We start from the raw sequence: 16,138 nt of genomic DNA, 5'->3' as shown, positions 1-16,138 counted from the left end.
ATACAAGACCAGAGTACCAATATTCTTTCTTTAATCATAGCATAGCAGCACTAGTTAAGTAACAATCAGACAACAAATTGTGCTAAACTGCTACTCCGTAATTAAGTGATACTGTATAACATACGCAGCAACCCTAGTACCCCTCCGTCCGGTACTAAGTGTCACAACTATGTTACACATAGTACTCAGCATCGTGTTCGTGCAAAATGCAGAAGTAACGCAGATGCTAGAAGCAAGTTCTGGTTAGGAATTAGGACCAAATTGCTCACTGAACAGCAGAAATCAAACTACCAGCCTGTGGAAGGAGATATGCAGAGTAACCATCTCAACAATAAGTAATGCAATAATTAACTTCTAAGGAACTGCTAGAGTGCCATTCCTGGAAATGCAATATTATCTCAACGAATATGACCAAGACCAAACTTCTATCCTTGTTCTTAATTAACAATGGAATCTGGATTTTAAACTTTGGTGGCCAATAAAAACAGCAAAATAGTTCTAATAACAAAGATAGATGCTCCATAGTCCAGAACAATAGCATGATGTTCAAGACATCATAATAAGCACCAATTGATGACGGCAGAAGTGCTACCATCCAAAATAGTCTCTGCTGATAATATTAGCAATAAGTAAGAAGAGCCACGAACAAAAGGTATGCCCTGGACATTCAGATAAGGATAGATAGATGTACTACCAGGTGAAAGGCCAGGCTTCCTGAAGATTCAGACATGTCTTGTGGAGAATGGAGGCTCCTCATCTTCTTACTCTTGCATCTCATCAAACAGGACTGGAATAATGCTCTCTTTGAGGCGATGCTGAGTGAGTTTCATACAATATTGTCTCTTCCCAATGTTCACCATTTCTAGGAACTTGCCACCAATGTCACAGCGCAACACATGGTTATAATTAAACTGTATGAGCAGCTCATGATCGTTGAGCACAACCATATTATGGATCATTTTCACTCTTAAATCACGTGATGTTTTCTTTTTCTTTTCAAGAGTAGCTAAATGGAGTTGCCGTGATGCCTCCACCGTAGACACGTCAATCCGGTACTTCAAGGCCCAGATCTCAGCATCGTAATCCTGCATCACCCAGACATCCATAGCAGTAGTGCATTGGTAAGAGTTGCCGCTCCACAAAGCAAGCTTTCCCTCCATCTCAAACGGCATATTCCCCAGAAGGCCTGACCGGACAGGACCGCGCATCCACCGGAACGACTCAGCTGTTGTGTCAAACACAATGATGTCCCCACGACGTGGAATGCTCTTGTTGGTATTATGGGATAACCAGTGAAGCCCGCCATGGAGGTGAACTGGGGAACAATTAGAATAGTTCCAGGGTAGCCCCTCATGTAAGGCCTGTTCCAGGGAAGGCGACGAGGAGGGTGCTGTTGGGGATCTTACCGTGACGCTCCTTGACTCATTAGCTCCTACTGTGTGGATGAACAAAGTTTCTGCATTGCTTGTGTACCTTGTGCACCAGAGCACCCTGTATTCCCCAGTTGCATTGTGTCGGTAGAGTCCAAGTATGTCATGGGGACAATGGAGCGGTAGGGGAGCATGCTTGTGGATGGCTGGGTTGCAGCAGATGTAGAATCGGGGTCCCTGGGAGACGATTACGAGGCCGTCGTCACAGGTGGTGTGGAGGTGAAACTTGTCACTGGCTTTGTTGCTGTTCGTGGGGATGGGCCAGAGCTGTTCATCGGAGACCTTGGTGCCCATGCCACAACGGAGGGCCACGAAACGGGAGGGCTGGCCGTCAATGATGGGGAGCGATGGCTGGCGACGGTGGTGGTCAAGCATGAACTTTGGCGTGGAGGTGGCGCTGCCCCATGATTTGCGGACAGTGCGGCAACGGCCGATGTCCTTGGCCAGCAACAGGATGAGTATCTTGTCGATGATGAGATCCTCGGGCAGGTCGTCCAGCTTGGTCATGCTTCTCCTGTCTGGCATGATGCTCTGTCAGAGTCTGGTCAACTGCAAGTAAGGATCAAACATTAGTTCTCTTTTATTTTGATAAAAGAGTGGGGTTCACACTCTCTGATGCAATTAATAGGAACCACCACAAGACCAAAACAATAGAGCTCGATCCCAATGCGGCTAGACTCTGAGCAAAGTTAAAAACAACGACGAGAGCAATTGTTGTGGGAATCTGCCATCTATTGAAGTAGGTGATGTTTTGTTGTTGCTATCATAACTCTGTGTTGTCTGCAAATGAACGGGGTTGTAAAGTCAATATTGTTTTGCTTTTCTATGAGAAATGGAAGGATGGAACGAGAGTATAGGTTACTTCCGTTGATCTACAAAACAAGAGGCTGACAGATTTAGCCCAAGGATTAATCACTTGAAAAACAAGCTGGGTAACCGAAGTTCTATCCCAGCAGCGAAATAGGATCCAAAATTCTGACTTGACAAAGCCATGACAGGAAAACATAATACATATGGTTTCGGTGGGAGATTTTTTTTACAGCAGCAACTTTCTGCTTTTGAAATCGTTTTACTGCTTTGTACAAAAAGCTTAACAAGCTCGACATCATGCCGGCCAACATGACACAAAAAGCTGCCCATATCAACGCTAACCCGAAGTACTGTAAAACTCTTCAGTTTACAAACGAGACTTTGAAACCTATTCCTACTGCATTACGACTTGACATCAAACTAGAAGATCATTTTATACTTTTGATGATTCAATTACAGACTCAAACTAACATACCAATACATGTGTATAAAGTGGATTAGGAAAGGTTACTCTAACATAAACCATACAGAGTGATAGAGGATTTGTGTGTGGTATATGATAATTCTAGGAAATGAGGTGAACGTGACGGGAAAGGTGGAGCGTTTTGCTCACTTGCATGGGGCAAGAAGATAGTGCTCCGGCACTTGAGCAATTCTGCATGCTTTGGTGAGAGATTGAGGAAAACAAGAGGGGCTTGCCCTCCAATTCCATTACTAGACACCATTAATGAATACCCATGCCTTGTTACCGAATGGAACAAAAGATATCCACTTTACTCAACATTTTTTTAATCAAAATAGTATGTCTAAACAATTTGTATGTCTCAACCATTCTTGTGTGTTTCAACCACTTTTGTCAAAATAGTATGCCCCAACCATTTTTTATGTCCCAACCAATTTTTGTTGTCAAAATACTATTCTCGCCAAATCAAGAAATAGTATGTTTCAACCATTTTTTTTGCAAAATATAACGTGAATGTGTAACTAAAGAATGGGGTTGTAAACAAAATATTGTTCTTTCTATGAGATAATGAAACATAACATATTTTATGTTGATCTAAAAAACAGGTAAGAACACTTCAGACAAGGTGGCCCGAACGAGAAGGCCATTTCTCTCACATGTATGGGAGAAGACGGTGCGCCGACTATCGAGGGATTCCGCGAGATACTGAAGTAGGGACTAGTGGACGAGCAAAAGGAATTTGGATCAAGGGTTTCCATATGAATTTCTATTCCTATGATATTCCTCCAAAAATGTTCCATTCCATATAGAGCCTCAAGTAGCAAATTTGATGCTATTGAAGTATGAAACGGCTATCTAGAATGAGCAGGAAGTCGTCATAGTTGCATAGTAAAATTATACGTTAGCCCTACAATTATACAGTTCTTCCACGTGTCAATAGGCAGACGACAATGAAATTTAGTTCAATAATTATACAAAGAATGAGCAAATCTTGGTGTTAGTTGCTTTACTGTATGATATTCGCATAATAAACTGGTAGAGGGACTTTGCTAACTATTAGTTGAACCACATAGTCATAATGATAATGTCACGATGTGAGCAATAGCGCTACATATTTTTTTGACAAGCCCTGCTCCAACTAGAGGAACCGTGATATAGCGATATGGCCTCCCATTGCCTGGCTATAGAAACGGAACTGGCAAAATAAACTAAACTAGATAGCATTAACTAATTTTTTCAAGACCACAAAAATTGCATAAAACAACAGCACACAAGCATCAGAAAATACATAGCAAAACAACTTCACTATGTCGAAGAGGTCATCAAGCATCAGAAGAACTAATTCATACAACACTACTTAAATTTTTAGGCTACTTAACACAAAGAGATGTGAATAGTGTTCAATCAACCAATTATTGAACATAACTTGCATGTGTCATAACCGCAGTGTAAGGGCATGCTATTAACTGCATTGTAGACACTTTCATATGGATAATAACAACACGAGGTGCTGGTTTCTAAGATTGTCTTAAACTTCAATGACTCGAGCTGGAGCATGAAGACACCGACAAGTGTCCACGGGAACACTACATTATTTTGACTAGCAAACCCTAGAATATGTGGGTGCCCTATCTTATCAAATTTCAGGGAAGGCGGCTTGTCCAGTTCACAAGTTCTTCCAAACTCGCATGAAGCAATACCATGGCGATCGGTCTTTCTCTTCCATAATTGGGCGTTGAAGTCCAACAGAAGGAGGAAACCAATACCACCACCCTCTGCCCGCATAACACATGTGGCAATATTTTCTGACATACATTTCCACTGGCATAGGTATCACATCTAGCCTCTACCCATTCAAATCAAGCTCAAGGATTTTTTGTGAAGTCCCACGAAAAATTCTAGTAACCAACCAGTAAAGAGAATCCCCCACCATCACGGCAGACTTGCCCATGAAACAAATCGTGGGAGTGCTCAATAGAATGGTCAGAATCCAAATGTGGCATTTAGTCCTAGAAACCACATATAGAAGCGGTGTTGAGATGAGATTACACCATAGGCTGGTCTCCGAAGAGTAAACACAGGCAAGCGCTCGTGCATGTTGCATTTGGTCGCCAACAGTATGTATCCGACAGCTCGAAGCACAGACCCACTAATCAACGTCTTCCCCAGTAGAACCCCGGGGGCAATGGCTAGGTGGTGTCGGTCGCCGGTGAGAGGGTCCCACACCAAGACCTCGAGCCGCTTCACAGAGAAGAGGAGTACGAGACCATGGCAGCATCCAAGGCACCGCAGGGGGTCCGTATGGTCCGACCGCAAGGAGAAGCGTCCGGCAAAGATGAGATTACGGTAATCAAACATTAGAAGAACTAATTTCTATAACACTACTTACAAATTTTAGGCTGGTTAACACAAGAGATGTAAATAGCGTTCGGTCAACCAATTATCGAAAATAATTTGCTTGTGCCATACCCGCAATGTAAGGTTATGCTAATACATGTTGTGTAGACACTTTCATATGGATATTAACAATGCGGGGTGTCGGTTTCAAAGATCTCAAACTCCAATGACTTGAGCTGGAGCATGAAGAAACCGACAATGTGTGCACAGGAACATCACATTATTTTGACTAGCAAACCCAGAAATATGTGGGTGCCCTGTCTTCAAAAATTTCACGGAAAGCGGCTTGTCCACTTCACTAGTTCTTCCCAACTCCCAAGAAGAAATACCATGTCAATCGGTCTTTTTCTTCCATAATTGGGCGCTGAAGTCCGACTGGAGGGGGAAACAAATACCACAACCACCTGCCCACATCACACATGGCAATTTTTCTCCGACAGACATGTCCACTGGCGTACATATCACATCTAGCCTCTATGCACTAAAATCAAGATCAAGGACTCTTTATGAAGTCCCTAAAATTTTTTTAGTAACCAACCAGTAAAGAGAATCCCCAACCAGCACGACGTACTTACCCATGAAACAAATCGTAGGAGTGCTAAATAAACCGGTCATAATCCGAATGTGGCATGTAGTCGAACCTCATATGGAAGCAGTGTTGAGAAGAGATTACCCCATCGGCCGGTCTCCGATGAGTAAATGCAGGCAAGCACTGTTGCATTTGGTTGCCGATGGTTTGTGTCACTTCCAAGGTCACCAGGAAGTGGTGGCCGTCGTCGGCAGCTCGAAGCACAGACCCACTGATCGAGGTCTTCCCCAGTAGAACCCTAGGGGCAATGGCTAGGTGGTGTCGGTCGCCGGTGAGAGGGTCCCACACCAAGACCTCGAGCCGCTTCACAGAGAAGAGGAGTATGAGACCATGGCAGCATCCAAGGCACCGCATGGGGTCCCTATGGTCAGACCGCAAGCAGAAGCGCCCGGCAGGGATGAGATTACAGTAATCAAACATTCGAAGAACTAACTCCTACAACACTAAAAAAATTTAGGTTGGTTAACACGAGATGTAAATAGCGTTCGGTCAACAAATTGTCGAAAATAATTTGCTTGTGCCATATCCGCAGTGTATGGTTATGCTATTGCATGCTGTGTAGACACTTTCATATGGGTAGTAACAATGCGGGGTGTCGGTTTTGAAGATCTTCAACTGCAATGACTAGAGCTGGAGCATGAAGAAACCGACAATGTGTCCACAGGAACACCACATTATTTTGACTAGCAAACCCTAGAATATGTGGGTGCCCTGTCTTCTCAAATTTCACGGAAAGCGGCTTGCCCACTTCACTAGTTCTTCCCAACTCCAATGAAGTAATACCATGTCAATCGGTCTTTTTCTTCCATAATTGGGCGCTGAAGTCCGACAAGAGGGGGAAACAAATATCACAACCATCTGCCCACATCACACATGGCATTTTTTTTCCGACAGACATGTCCACTGGCGGACATATCACATCTAGCCTCTATGCATTAAAATCAAGCTCAAGGATTCTTTATGAAGTCCCTCGAACTTTTTTAGTAACCAACCAGTAAAGAGAATCCCCAACCAGCACAATGGACTTGCCCATGCAACACACGGTAGGATTGCTCAATAAACCGGTCCTAATCCGAATGTGGCATGTAGTCGTAGAAACCTCATATGGAAGCAGTGTTAAGAAGAGATTACCCCATAGGCCGGTCTCCGATGAGTAAATGCAGGCAAGCGCTCTCTTGCATGTTGCATTTGGTTGTCGATGGTTTGTGTCAGTGCCAAGGTCACCAGGAAGTGGTGGCCGTCGCCGGCAGCTCGAAGCACAAACCCACTAATCAACGTCTTCCCTAGTAGAACCCCGGGGGCAATGGCTAGGTGGTGTCGGTCGCCGGTGAGAGGGTCCCACACCAAGAACTCAAGCCGCTTCAGAGAGAAGAGGAGTACGAGACCATGTCTGCATCCAAGGCATCGCAGGGGGTCCCTATGGTCGGACCGCAAGGAGATGCGCTCGGCAGGGATGAGATTACGGTAATCAAACATTAGAAGAACTAATTCCTACAACAGTACTTACAAATTTTAGGCTGGTTAACACAAGAGATGTAAATAGCGTTCGGTCAACCAATTATCGAAAATAATTTGCTTGTGCCATACCCGCAATGTATGTCTATGCTATTACATGCAGTGTAGACACTTTCATATGGATAGTAACGATGCGGGGTATTACATGCAGTGTTAGTAGACACTAGAGCTGGAGGATGAAGACAACATTATTTTGACTAGCAAACCCTAGAATATGTGGGTGTGGAAGTAGGTTGTCCACTTCACTAGTTCTTCCCAACTCCCCTGAAGCAATACCATGACTTCTCATCCATAATTGGACGTCATGCGGCAAAAAATTTCGACAGACATGACCACTGGCACATGTATCACATCTAGCATTTGTCCATTCAAATCAAGCTCAAGGAATCCTTATGAAGTCCCACGAAGAATTCTAGTAACAAACCAATAAAGAGAATCCCCAACCAGCATTGCGGACTTGCCCACGAAACACATGGTGGATGTGCTCAATAGACTGGTTAGAATCAGAATGTTGCTCGTAGTTGTAGGAACCTCGGATGGAAGCAGAGTTGAGATGAGATTACCCTATAGAAGTGGCGTATCTAGGAGATGAGATTAGCCCATAGCAGTGGTGTGTCTAGGATTTTGAGACAGGGTGGTCCACTTGACAATCTTTTATCTGAAATATGATACAACCAACGATTATTTTTCCAAATATATCTTTCAGACAACAAACTTCAAACCTTGATTTGATGCGGTTAAATTTTGAAAGAGGCCACCGTCTCTCCTCTTTCGCGTTGCGATGCCGTCGACCGGCACATGGCGTATGTTCACCGTTTGCCCGCTGTTGTACCCCATCGTAGGGCCGTCTCCAGGAATTGGAGGCCCCAGAGCAAAATTGAAAAGTTTGTTCTAAAATTTGTACTAACTTCATATAACTAAACGTAGTTTCATTCACTTATATAACTTCACCATCGCAATATGCTTTATTTCATAAAACATTAGAAATACATAGCAGAAACTGATGCTAAAACATATGCTCTTATCGCAGAAATAAACTGACCTCATGTTCTACTGAAAAAGCATCATCGGTCTTATGTTTTTTAAATGAAATCTCCAATTATATCTTCATAACTAATCTTCTTTAAGGCTTCATTTTCAAGTGCTATTTGTCGTGTACTGCTGACTACAATTACAAAACCAAACTACTGTCCAATTGATTGATTAGGCCTCAATTGAATTGTCTTAGTGAATCAATTAAAAACAGTGTTACAATATTGATCTCAATGAAGAGCGGTGATCCCGATTAGAAGCGGCTGGCAGACGCTGAGGCGCAGCGCGCACAGGGCCCGACGGCCGGACGCGGACGGACGGAGAGAAGGCCGGAGGGCGTCGTCCAGAGTCCAGACTCTAGGCAGGAGATCAGCAGATAAATAGGGAAGGCGATTCAGGTCTGAGGCGGATCAGACAGACGAGGAAAGCGCTGAACTGATCGATCGAACGGGCGGCGATTGGGTGGAGTTTATGCGTCGTGCGAGCAGGTCGAGGCATCGACCAGAGTCCAGGAGTCGTGCGATGCCGTGCACCTGTCAGGCGCGTAAATTAGCGTTTTACTGATAGTTTCCCTTTTTTCTCTGGATACCCAACCAAACTAACAATCGATCTGGAGGCCCCACGTTTTTGGGGGCCCTGAGCGGTCGTGCAGCCCGTGCATGCTCATCGACGGCCCTGCCCCATCGTCCGGGCGCATCGATTGTGACCGGACGGCTACAAGCCCTTTCGATCTGCGCTCCGCTAGGGGGATAACGAGTAAACACGAAAGATATAGCTCGCTGGCCCTGCTTGTAGAGACCCTTGGTTGAGACAACTCATGAACGAGGTTGCAAACTTAATATTGTATTCTTTCCTATGAGAAATGGAAGTATGGAACAGGAGCATAGGTTACCTCCGTCGATAAAAAATACTTAATATTTAGCACAAGGATCGATCACATGAAAAATAAGCTGCATAACCGAAGTTCTATCGGGGCAGCGAAATAGGATCAAGATTCTGCCTTGAGAAAGCCATGACAGGAAAACATAAACATACAGAGTTACAAGAGAGAGGATTTTACGTGTCATATATGGTAATTCTAGGTAGTGTTTTGCTCACTCTCATGGGGCAAGAAGACGGTGCAGTGGCAATTGAGCAATTCTGCATGCTTCGTGAGAGATTGAGGAAAAACAAGAGGGTTCGCTCTCCGATTCAATTACTAGACACCATTAATATAATACCCGTGCCTTGCTACTGAATAGAGAAGATATTTACTTACTCAACCATTTTCGTATGTCTCAACATTCTTTTCTCAAAATATGTCTAAAGCATTTTTGTATCTCTCAACATTTTGTGTCAAAATATGTCTAAATTTTTTTTGTATGTCCCATCGTGTATGTCTAAACCATTTTGTCGAAATAGTTTGTCTCAACCATATTTGTATTTCTCAACATTTTTTGTCAAAATAGTATGTCTCATCCATTTTTGTGTGTTTCAACCAGTTTTGTATTTCTCAATTGTGTGTGTCTCAACCATTTTTGTATGTCTGAACCATTTTTGTTGAAATAATGTCTCAACCATTTTTGTATGTCTCAATATTTTTTGTCAAAATAGTATGTCTTAACCATTTTTGTACGTCTCAACCGTGTGTCTCAACCATTTTTGACGAAATAATGTGCCAACCATTTTTGTATGTCTCAACATTTTTTGTCAAAATGGTATGTCTCAACTATTTTCGTATGTCTCAACAATTTTTTGCTAAATAGTATGTCTCAAACATTTTTGTGTGTCCCAACCATTTTTGTACATCTCAACCGTGTGTCACAACCATTTTTTTGTCAAAATAGTATGTCTCAACCGTTTTTGTATCTCTCAACCATTTTTGTACGCTCAACCGTGTGTGTCTCAACCATTTTTGTCGAAATAGTATGTCTCAAACATTTTGGGGTCAAAATACCATTCTCGCCAAATCAAGAAAAATAGTATTTCCGTACCATTTGTTGCAAATTACGACATGAATGTGTAACTAAAGAATGAGGTTTTAACTGAATATTGTTCTTTCTATGAGATCATTTCACAAAAGCATAGATTTTGTTGATCTAAAAAAAAGTAAGAACATTTTAGACAAGGTGGTCCGACTGAGAAGGCCATTTCTCTCTCTAGCTCGTGTGGGAGAAGAAGACGATGGTCTGATAATTGAGGGAGTCCACGAGAGATTGAAGTCGGGGAACAATGGAGAAACAAAAGGAATTTGGTTCAATGTTTTCCATATGATATTCCTCCAAAACCCTTCATTCCAAATAGGACCTTAAGTAGTAAATCGACGTGGTTGAAGTGTGAAACGACAAGCTAAGCAAAGGATGATGACACAACACAAGTTGTAGAGTCATGGGGGTTGCTGCCACCTTGAACCCACACATTGACGCCAACCATTTTTTTTTGTCAAAATACTAGTCTCCAAATCAAGAAAATAGTATGTCTTTACCATTTTTTGTCAAAATACGGCATGAATTTGTAATTAAAGAATGGGTTTGCCGGTGGAGGAGGAAAAAATACGATAATTTGTGAATCATGTAGAAACCACACAAAAATGAATCTTCACATAACAGCATACTTACTTGTACCGTAGCAACACGAGTCTAAGAACATCATTTGTGATTGTTTTCTTGCCTAGCTCATAAGGATAACAGTCCATGTAAAATCTCATGAGGCTAAGTTTTTCACCATGACATACGTGCATGATTTGTTCTGAAAAACTTAATAACATATGATGCTGTTTCTACTTACTTAAATTATAAATAGGCCATTAAAGACCTGACAGAAACATGTAAGGCCGGCTGACGGCGAGACGGTGTCTGCGTACCCGGTGTCAAAACGGACTGGTAGCAATAATATATACCTCATATTATCTAATATGAATAAAATGACTAATAAAATAAACTATATAAGGACATAAAAAGTGTTAATGTATCAAAAAAGTGTTTATACTCTTGAATTATACAGTAACATACAGCAATAGAGTTGTACCTCTGTTTATCATCTCCTCTGCAATCTTTTATCATCAGAAAGCGATTTATCACATCATTGCTTGGGAGTGTAGCTAAAAATTCTTGCTGCAGAAAGCAAACAATAGAGTGATTCATAAACAGCTGGTGGTCTGAATGGACCTGTGATCAAATATTTGCGCCTTATCTCATCTTGTAGCTTCGGTCCAATAATATTCAGAAACTTTTCTTCCTATCGATAGGATCCAAATTTACCTCTGGTACTCGTGGAGACACCAGCGAAGGAGAAGGACGAGTTGACGGAGTCGTACTTGTAATATTTGTAGATGGACCTTCGTCAGGTGGGTGGCGATTTTCTTTTCAAAAATCAAAAGGCGCTCGATTATATTGCCTACGAAATCAGCACAAAATACTTAGGATTGAAATACAGATTATACAAATACAAGAGGAATCGAGAAATTAAGCAGATTGGCTTCTTGAGATTAAATGAAACAAATTGGCTTTAGCCCCGACATCACTTACAGATCGGAACCGCACAAGAAGGCCGGAGATGAGGGACGCCAGGCGCGGCCGGCGGCGGACGGCGCGCGGCGGTGAGGAGCGTCGAGGGTTTCCTTTTCTCGCAAGTTTTCTGGGGCAAGCCTCGACTGGGTACGCGAAGAAGAAGCTGAACGATGGTTGTGGAGTTTAGGATTGGGAGTTGGGCTTGACGCTTGGGCTTGGGCAGTTGGGCTACTGCAGTTTGTACAGTACTCATTTTCAAATGGGCCGGGGTTAAACCAATTTTGGACTGATGTCATTTGGAATGGGCCGGGGTCAAACCAATTTTAAGGGGCTGGGGCATAGGCGTCGGTGTCAACTAACACCGGCCCAATACTGTAGCTCCGCCCCTGTGCGTACGTACTTCTGTTCCACGTCGACGTCGAGCAGAAGAAATTCATCACGTCACGGGCCCACCGTCGTCGTCGCTAGGCACTTGTGGGTTCGTACTCTGTAGGAAGGTGCGTAGAATACGCGGTAGGTCGGAACAGGGGAGACTGTATATACGTACCTCTAGTCTCCGACCCTGCCGTACGCGTGGAAGCGCCTTTGGACTGGGTCGGGTTCGATTGTCGCTGCAGTCGCCTTTGGATTAACCGGCCGATCGGTATACAGCGTTTGTTGTCTCTGGATGAATGCGACCGGGAAGCTTCTCGCGTACATCGTGCCTCTGGACGATTCTCTCTCTCTGGCCGTGTATTCTCGTCACGGCAACAGAGAAATGACTCTCCGCGTTCTTATTTTGGCATCTGTTTTTTCTAGGAACAATATCTCTTCCGTTCCTAGAATTTATGAACTGAGGGGTACAAAAATACGTGGTCATACATTCATCTTACGAACGCACGCACGCGTACCTTACTGATGCGAGCATCTCTCGGAGATTAGATCGTGGATTTCAAAATTAACGAAATCAGTACAGACATTTCGGAATTGACGGATACGTCATATGTTAAACCTTTTAATAAATCCAGATAATTATGATCCGGATTTTTTTTAAAATAACGCAATCGGGCTAACATTTCTTTTCCAGGTTTTAGAGGCGCCACCCACTACCGAGCCAATTTCAACAGCTCAAAAAACACAAAAGAAATGATAGCAAGATTTTACTTACAAACAGTCACGTGAAGGATAACATAGTTTTCTCCAGAAAGGACCAAAATAGCAGCTCCGTTTGGCAGCGAAATCCCCACGGAAACGGAAGACACAGAAGGAAAGGAATAGTACTAGCAGCACACGCACGCGCCACGTGTGGAAGAAAACGGAAACGGATATGGACGCCGCGCTGTCTGTGTCTGTATCCCCCGGCCAAGTTTCCCCGTGCAGACAAATGCCAAACGTGGGAATCACCGCGGCGCCCCAAACGTGCGGCTTCCTCGGGAAGAAGAAGAAGAACCCGCCAATGCCCAACCATCCCCAACCGCCATGGCCAGCGAGTATAAATCCCCCAGCCCCCACGCGGCATGCAGCAGCCTCATCCATTCCTCACATCCGATTCCCAGATTCATTCGTTCCACCACGCGCAGTCAGCACATCGATCCGGATCCGAAGGCTTCTTCTTCTTCCCCTTCTACGAATCTCTCGATTGCAATTCGCGGCTGACCTAACCCTAACCCCGGGGTTCGAGGTCTAGCGGCCATTCTCCCGTGCGTGCGTGCCCATGGCTGTCATCGTCGCCGGAGGACCAGCGGTTCTGTGCGCGGGGGGCTCGCCGCCTCAGCGGCGGAGGGCGCCGGCGTCGGTGAGGTGCGTGGGCGGGGCGGCGGCGGCGCGGTCGACGAGGCCGGCGCCGGGGGCGGGGGCGGTGGAGGACCACTACGCGACGCTGCGGCTGACGCCGGGGGCGAGCAGGGGCGAGGTGAAGAAGGCCTTCCACCGCCTCGCGCTGGAGTACCACCCGGACGCCGTCGGCCATGGCCACGGGCGCGGCGAAGGGGACGGCGGCGTGGGCGTGGACTTCGAGAGGATCAACGCGGCGTATCAGAGGGTGATGAGCAACATCCGGGCGGCGGAGGAGCGGCTCGAGTACTGGCGCCAGCGGTACGGCCTCGCCGACGAGGACCTCGACCGCTACAGGTACTACCTCAACGACGACGACGACGACGACGAGGACTGGTGATCGATCAGTTTTCGACATTTGAAGCTGGAGCTGGAATCTTCTTCTTTGACATGCCCTGACAGATCGAGGCGGCACAACTGTAAAATTTCCTTGTACGCGTCACTGTCTCTGCTTCTCCCCCTGTTTTTAGCGAGGGAGAAAGGGATCATTTACAGAACTAAATTTCTAACGGTTGTACCCACAGTTTGTATTTCTCATTTGTAAATATGAAGAAGGGATTTGAGAATTTGAGGAGTCTAATAAATCGTGGCTAACTAGAAATGCATATGCTGATACGCCTCTTTCGTTTTCAGTGACTGGGATGGTTTATAGACTTTGTTTATACTAGTAGGAGTACAAGTGATGCTACAAGACCAGAAGATCTGGAGGGATGAACTCTCGTGTTCAGCATCATTTAGATCTGTGAAGATATGTTATTCAAACAGAAACAGGTATTCTATTTTGTTGCTCTAGCCGTACCAATTAGTTTTGGACTTTTGGGTGGCTATCGCTCGTTCGTCGGTGCCTCGCTGATTGTTCACACAATTATTTAAAGGTTCCCTGAAAATCCATATCAATCTTTACATGCTTAAGGTTTGTTTTGTATGATGACTGAAAGGAGGAGGTTGTTTCCTACAGTAGATAAGATTAAACCTTGTCTCCAAAGTACCCTTTTTTTTTAGCAAACAGCAAGGACTGTGCCTCTTCATATTAATTAAGTAGAAAAGAATTTGACCAGTTAATGAGAAAAATCTGCCGAAAACCCATTGTCTCCAATGTCTGGAGCCTAGAGGTAAGTACGTACAAGTAAATTTGCAGTTGGAGGCTGTAGTTGTCTTCTTAAATCAGGATTTACTAAATTTCTGTTGGTGGGCTTGAGCATTTTATAAACAAGTTGAAATACAATTGAAGAGCGTATTGAAACATCCAATTGGGAACCAGATTTTTAAAACTGCAACTCATATCTTAGGCCTGCAACGTAAGATTGTACAGGTGATGGATAACCCGAATATATTATGTATCCATAATTCTTTGTTAATTTAGGTTTCTTTTGCTGAGCTAGTTGGTGATGAAACACCATAAAACAAGTGTTTGGAAGAATCTTACCTTTTCTGATGGAGCCTACTTTTTCGAGGATTCGTCACGACCCTTTGGCTTCATGGCTTGCATCACACAATTTGCTGTTCTCGATCTCTAGAACAACTGTAGTTCTTTAAGCATTACAAATGCACCCATTTCATGTTCTGCCTAACCTGCCATATATTTATTGACCCGTGTTTCCCTCCTAAGACAACCGACATGAAAAGCTTTTAATCAACAGTCCTGAAAAGTTGACATCGAAACCGTGAAGGCCCAGCTATATATGCAGATTGTTACATGTCAACTTTCCCGGCACGTCGTAACACTTTGCACGTTATTTGTCAAAAACGTAGCAACTTTTCCGGCATCTTCTGGTTCCGACCGACTTTACGGCTGCTACGTTAACAACGTTTTTCTGGCTCGGATGTGGTTCGGAGATCCAGAGGCAGCATCGTGCTTCGCTCACGGCGCGGCGCCGCGCGCCAACTGCGAGTGCAAGAGAAAAACAACAAGATTTACCTAAAATAACTTGCGTGTAATTTTCTTTTATTTTAAATATGGTTTTGTAAGGCTTGGTTCATTTAATATATGGCCTTGGCCTTTTCGCAAAAAAAAAACAAGATGGAGCTACGCAAATTGATTTTCGGTTGTACCATAGATAACTGTTATTTTATTTCAGTTTGATCATGTGCACTTTCTTTTGAACCAATAACGAAAATTGTTATCGAAGAACTCTATCAGCTCATTTGGCGGCACTTATTGCATTTCATTCATAATGAAATCAAAAAAATTAAATGGTTTAATTTACTTGAATTTAAATTTTAGATTCAAAAATCTTGTTTGTCTATCAGGTAGATTCACAGAATGAGAGATAATTTTAGAAAAATGATGTTTTTTAAAAGAAATCAGATTGGATATAGGTGCAATTACATTAAATTTTAAATCAAATTCATATACTCCCTCCGTCCAACAAAGGATGTCTCAATTTTGATTAAATTTAAATGCATCTATACACTAAATCGCATCTAGATACATCTAAATATTGACAAACTCGAAACATCTTTTGGTAATACTTTCTTAATTATGCGCCAACTAAACAACTTGATTCCCGATGAAACCAGACACACTGACACATCAGTCCATGACGGCAGCCATGTTTCTGAAAAAAAATGTAGGGAGTATAAAGTCTGGCAAGAAGAACCA

At 43.6% G+C, this 16,138-nt stretch overlaps 2 protein-coding genes and 1 pseudogene across 4 annotated transcripts; 1 reads left to right on the top strand and 2 right to left on the bottom strand.

Moving 5' to 3' along the window:
• Positions 1-376: 376 nt before the first annotated feature.
• On the bottom strand, positions 377-11,900 carry LOC100842501. Of its 3 annotated transcripts, XR_001405555.2 has the most exons (5): positions 11,743-11,900; positions 11,476-11,611; positions 11,243-11,328; positions 695-1,979; positions 377-607 (listed from the first exon to the last, which is right to left on the bottom strand). XR_001405555.2 is itself a non-coding variant. In XM_010241702.3 (4 exons), exon 4 carries the CDS (start codon positions 1,953-1,955, stop codon positions 762-764), a length of 1,194 nt encoding a protein of 397 aa, XP_010240004.1. In that variant the 5' UTR covers positions 1,956-1,979; positions 11,243-11,328; positions 11,476-11,611; positions 11,743-11,900; the 3' UTR covers positions 377-761. The 3 variants fall into 3 exon arrangements, 2 of the variants coding, with proteins under 2 accessions (XP_010240004.1, XP_024313497.1); XM_010241702.3 differs by having other exon boundaries at positions 377-1,979; XM_024457729.1 differs by lacking the exons at positions 11,243-11,328; positions 11,476-11,611; positions 11,743-11,900 and adding an exon at positions 5,742-5,760 and having other exon boundaries at positions 377-1,979.
• LOC100842189 lies at positions 1,998-5,732 on the bottom strand (annotated as a pseudogene).
• Positions 11,901-13,092: 1,192 nt separating the features above from the next.
• Positions 13,093-14,137, top strand: LOC100838972 (chaperone protein dnaJ 8, chloroplastic). Its single transcript, XM_003563278.4, has one exon. The coding sequence runs from the start codon at positions 13,418-13,420 to the stop codon at positions 13,874-13,876; it is 459 nt and encodes a 152-aa protein (XP_003563326.1). The 5' UTR covers positions 13,093-13,417; the 3' UTR covers positions 13,877-14,137.
• Positions 14,138-16,138: the final 2,001 nt, after the last annotated feature.

This window comes from Brachypodium distachyon, chromosome 1 (assembly GCF_000005505.3).
Source record: "Brachypodium distachyon strain Bd21 chromosome 1, Brachypodium_distachyon_v3.0, whole genome shotgun sequence".
NCBI classification, from domain to species: Eukaryota; Viridiplantae; Streptophyta; class Magnoliopsida; order Poales; family Poaceae; genus Brachypodium; species Brachypodium distachyon.
Note: the sequence above shows the minus strand (reverse complement) of the source record. Positions and strands in the feature narration are given on the sequence as shown.

What these genes read in the sequence shown, in the direction of transcription:
- LOC100842501 (XM_010241702.3), bottom strand. Translation starts at nt 1,955, where the DNA reads ATGCCAGACAGGAGAAGCATGACCAAGCTGGACGACCTGCCCGAGGAT.
- LOC100838972 (XM_003563278.4), top strand. Translation starts at nt 13,418, where the DNA reads ATGGCTGTCATCGTCGCCGGAGGACCAGCGGTTCTGTGCGCGGGGGGC.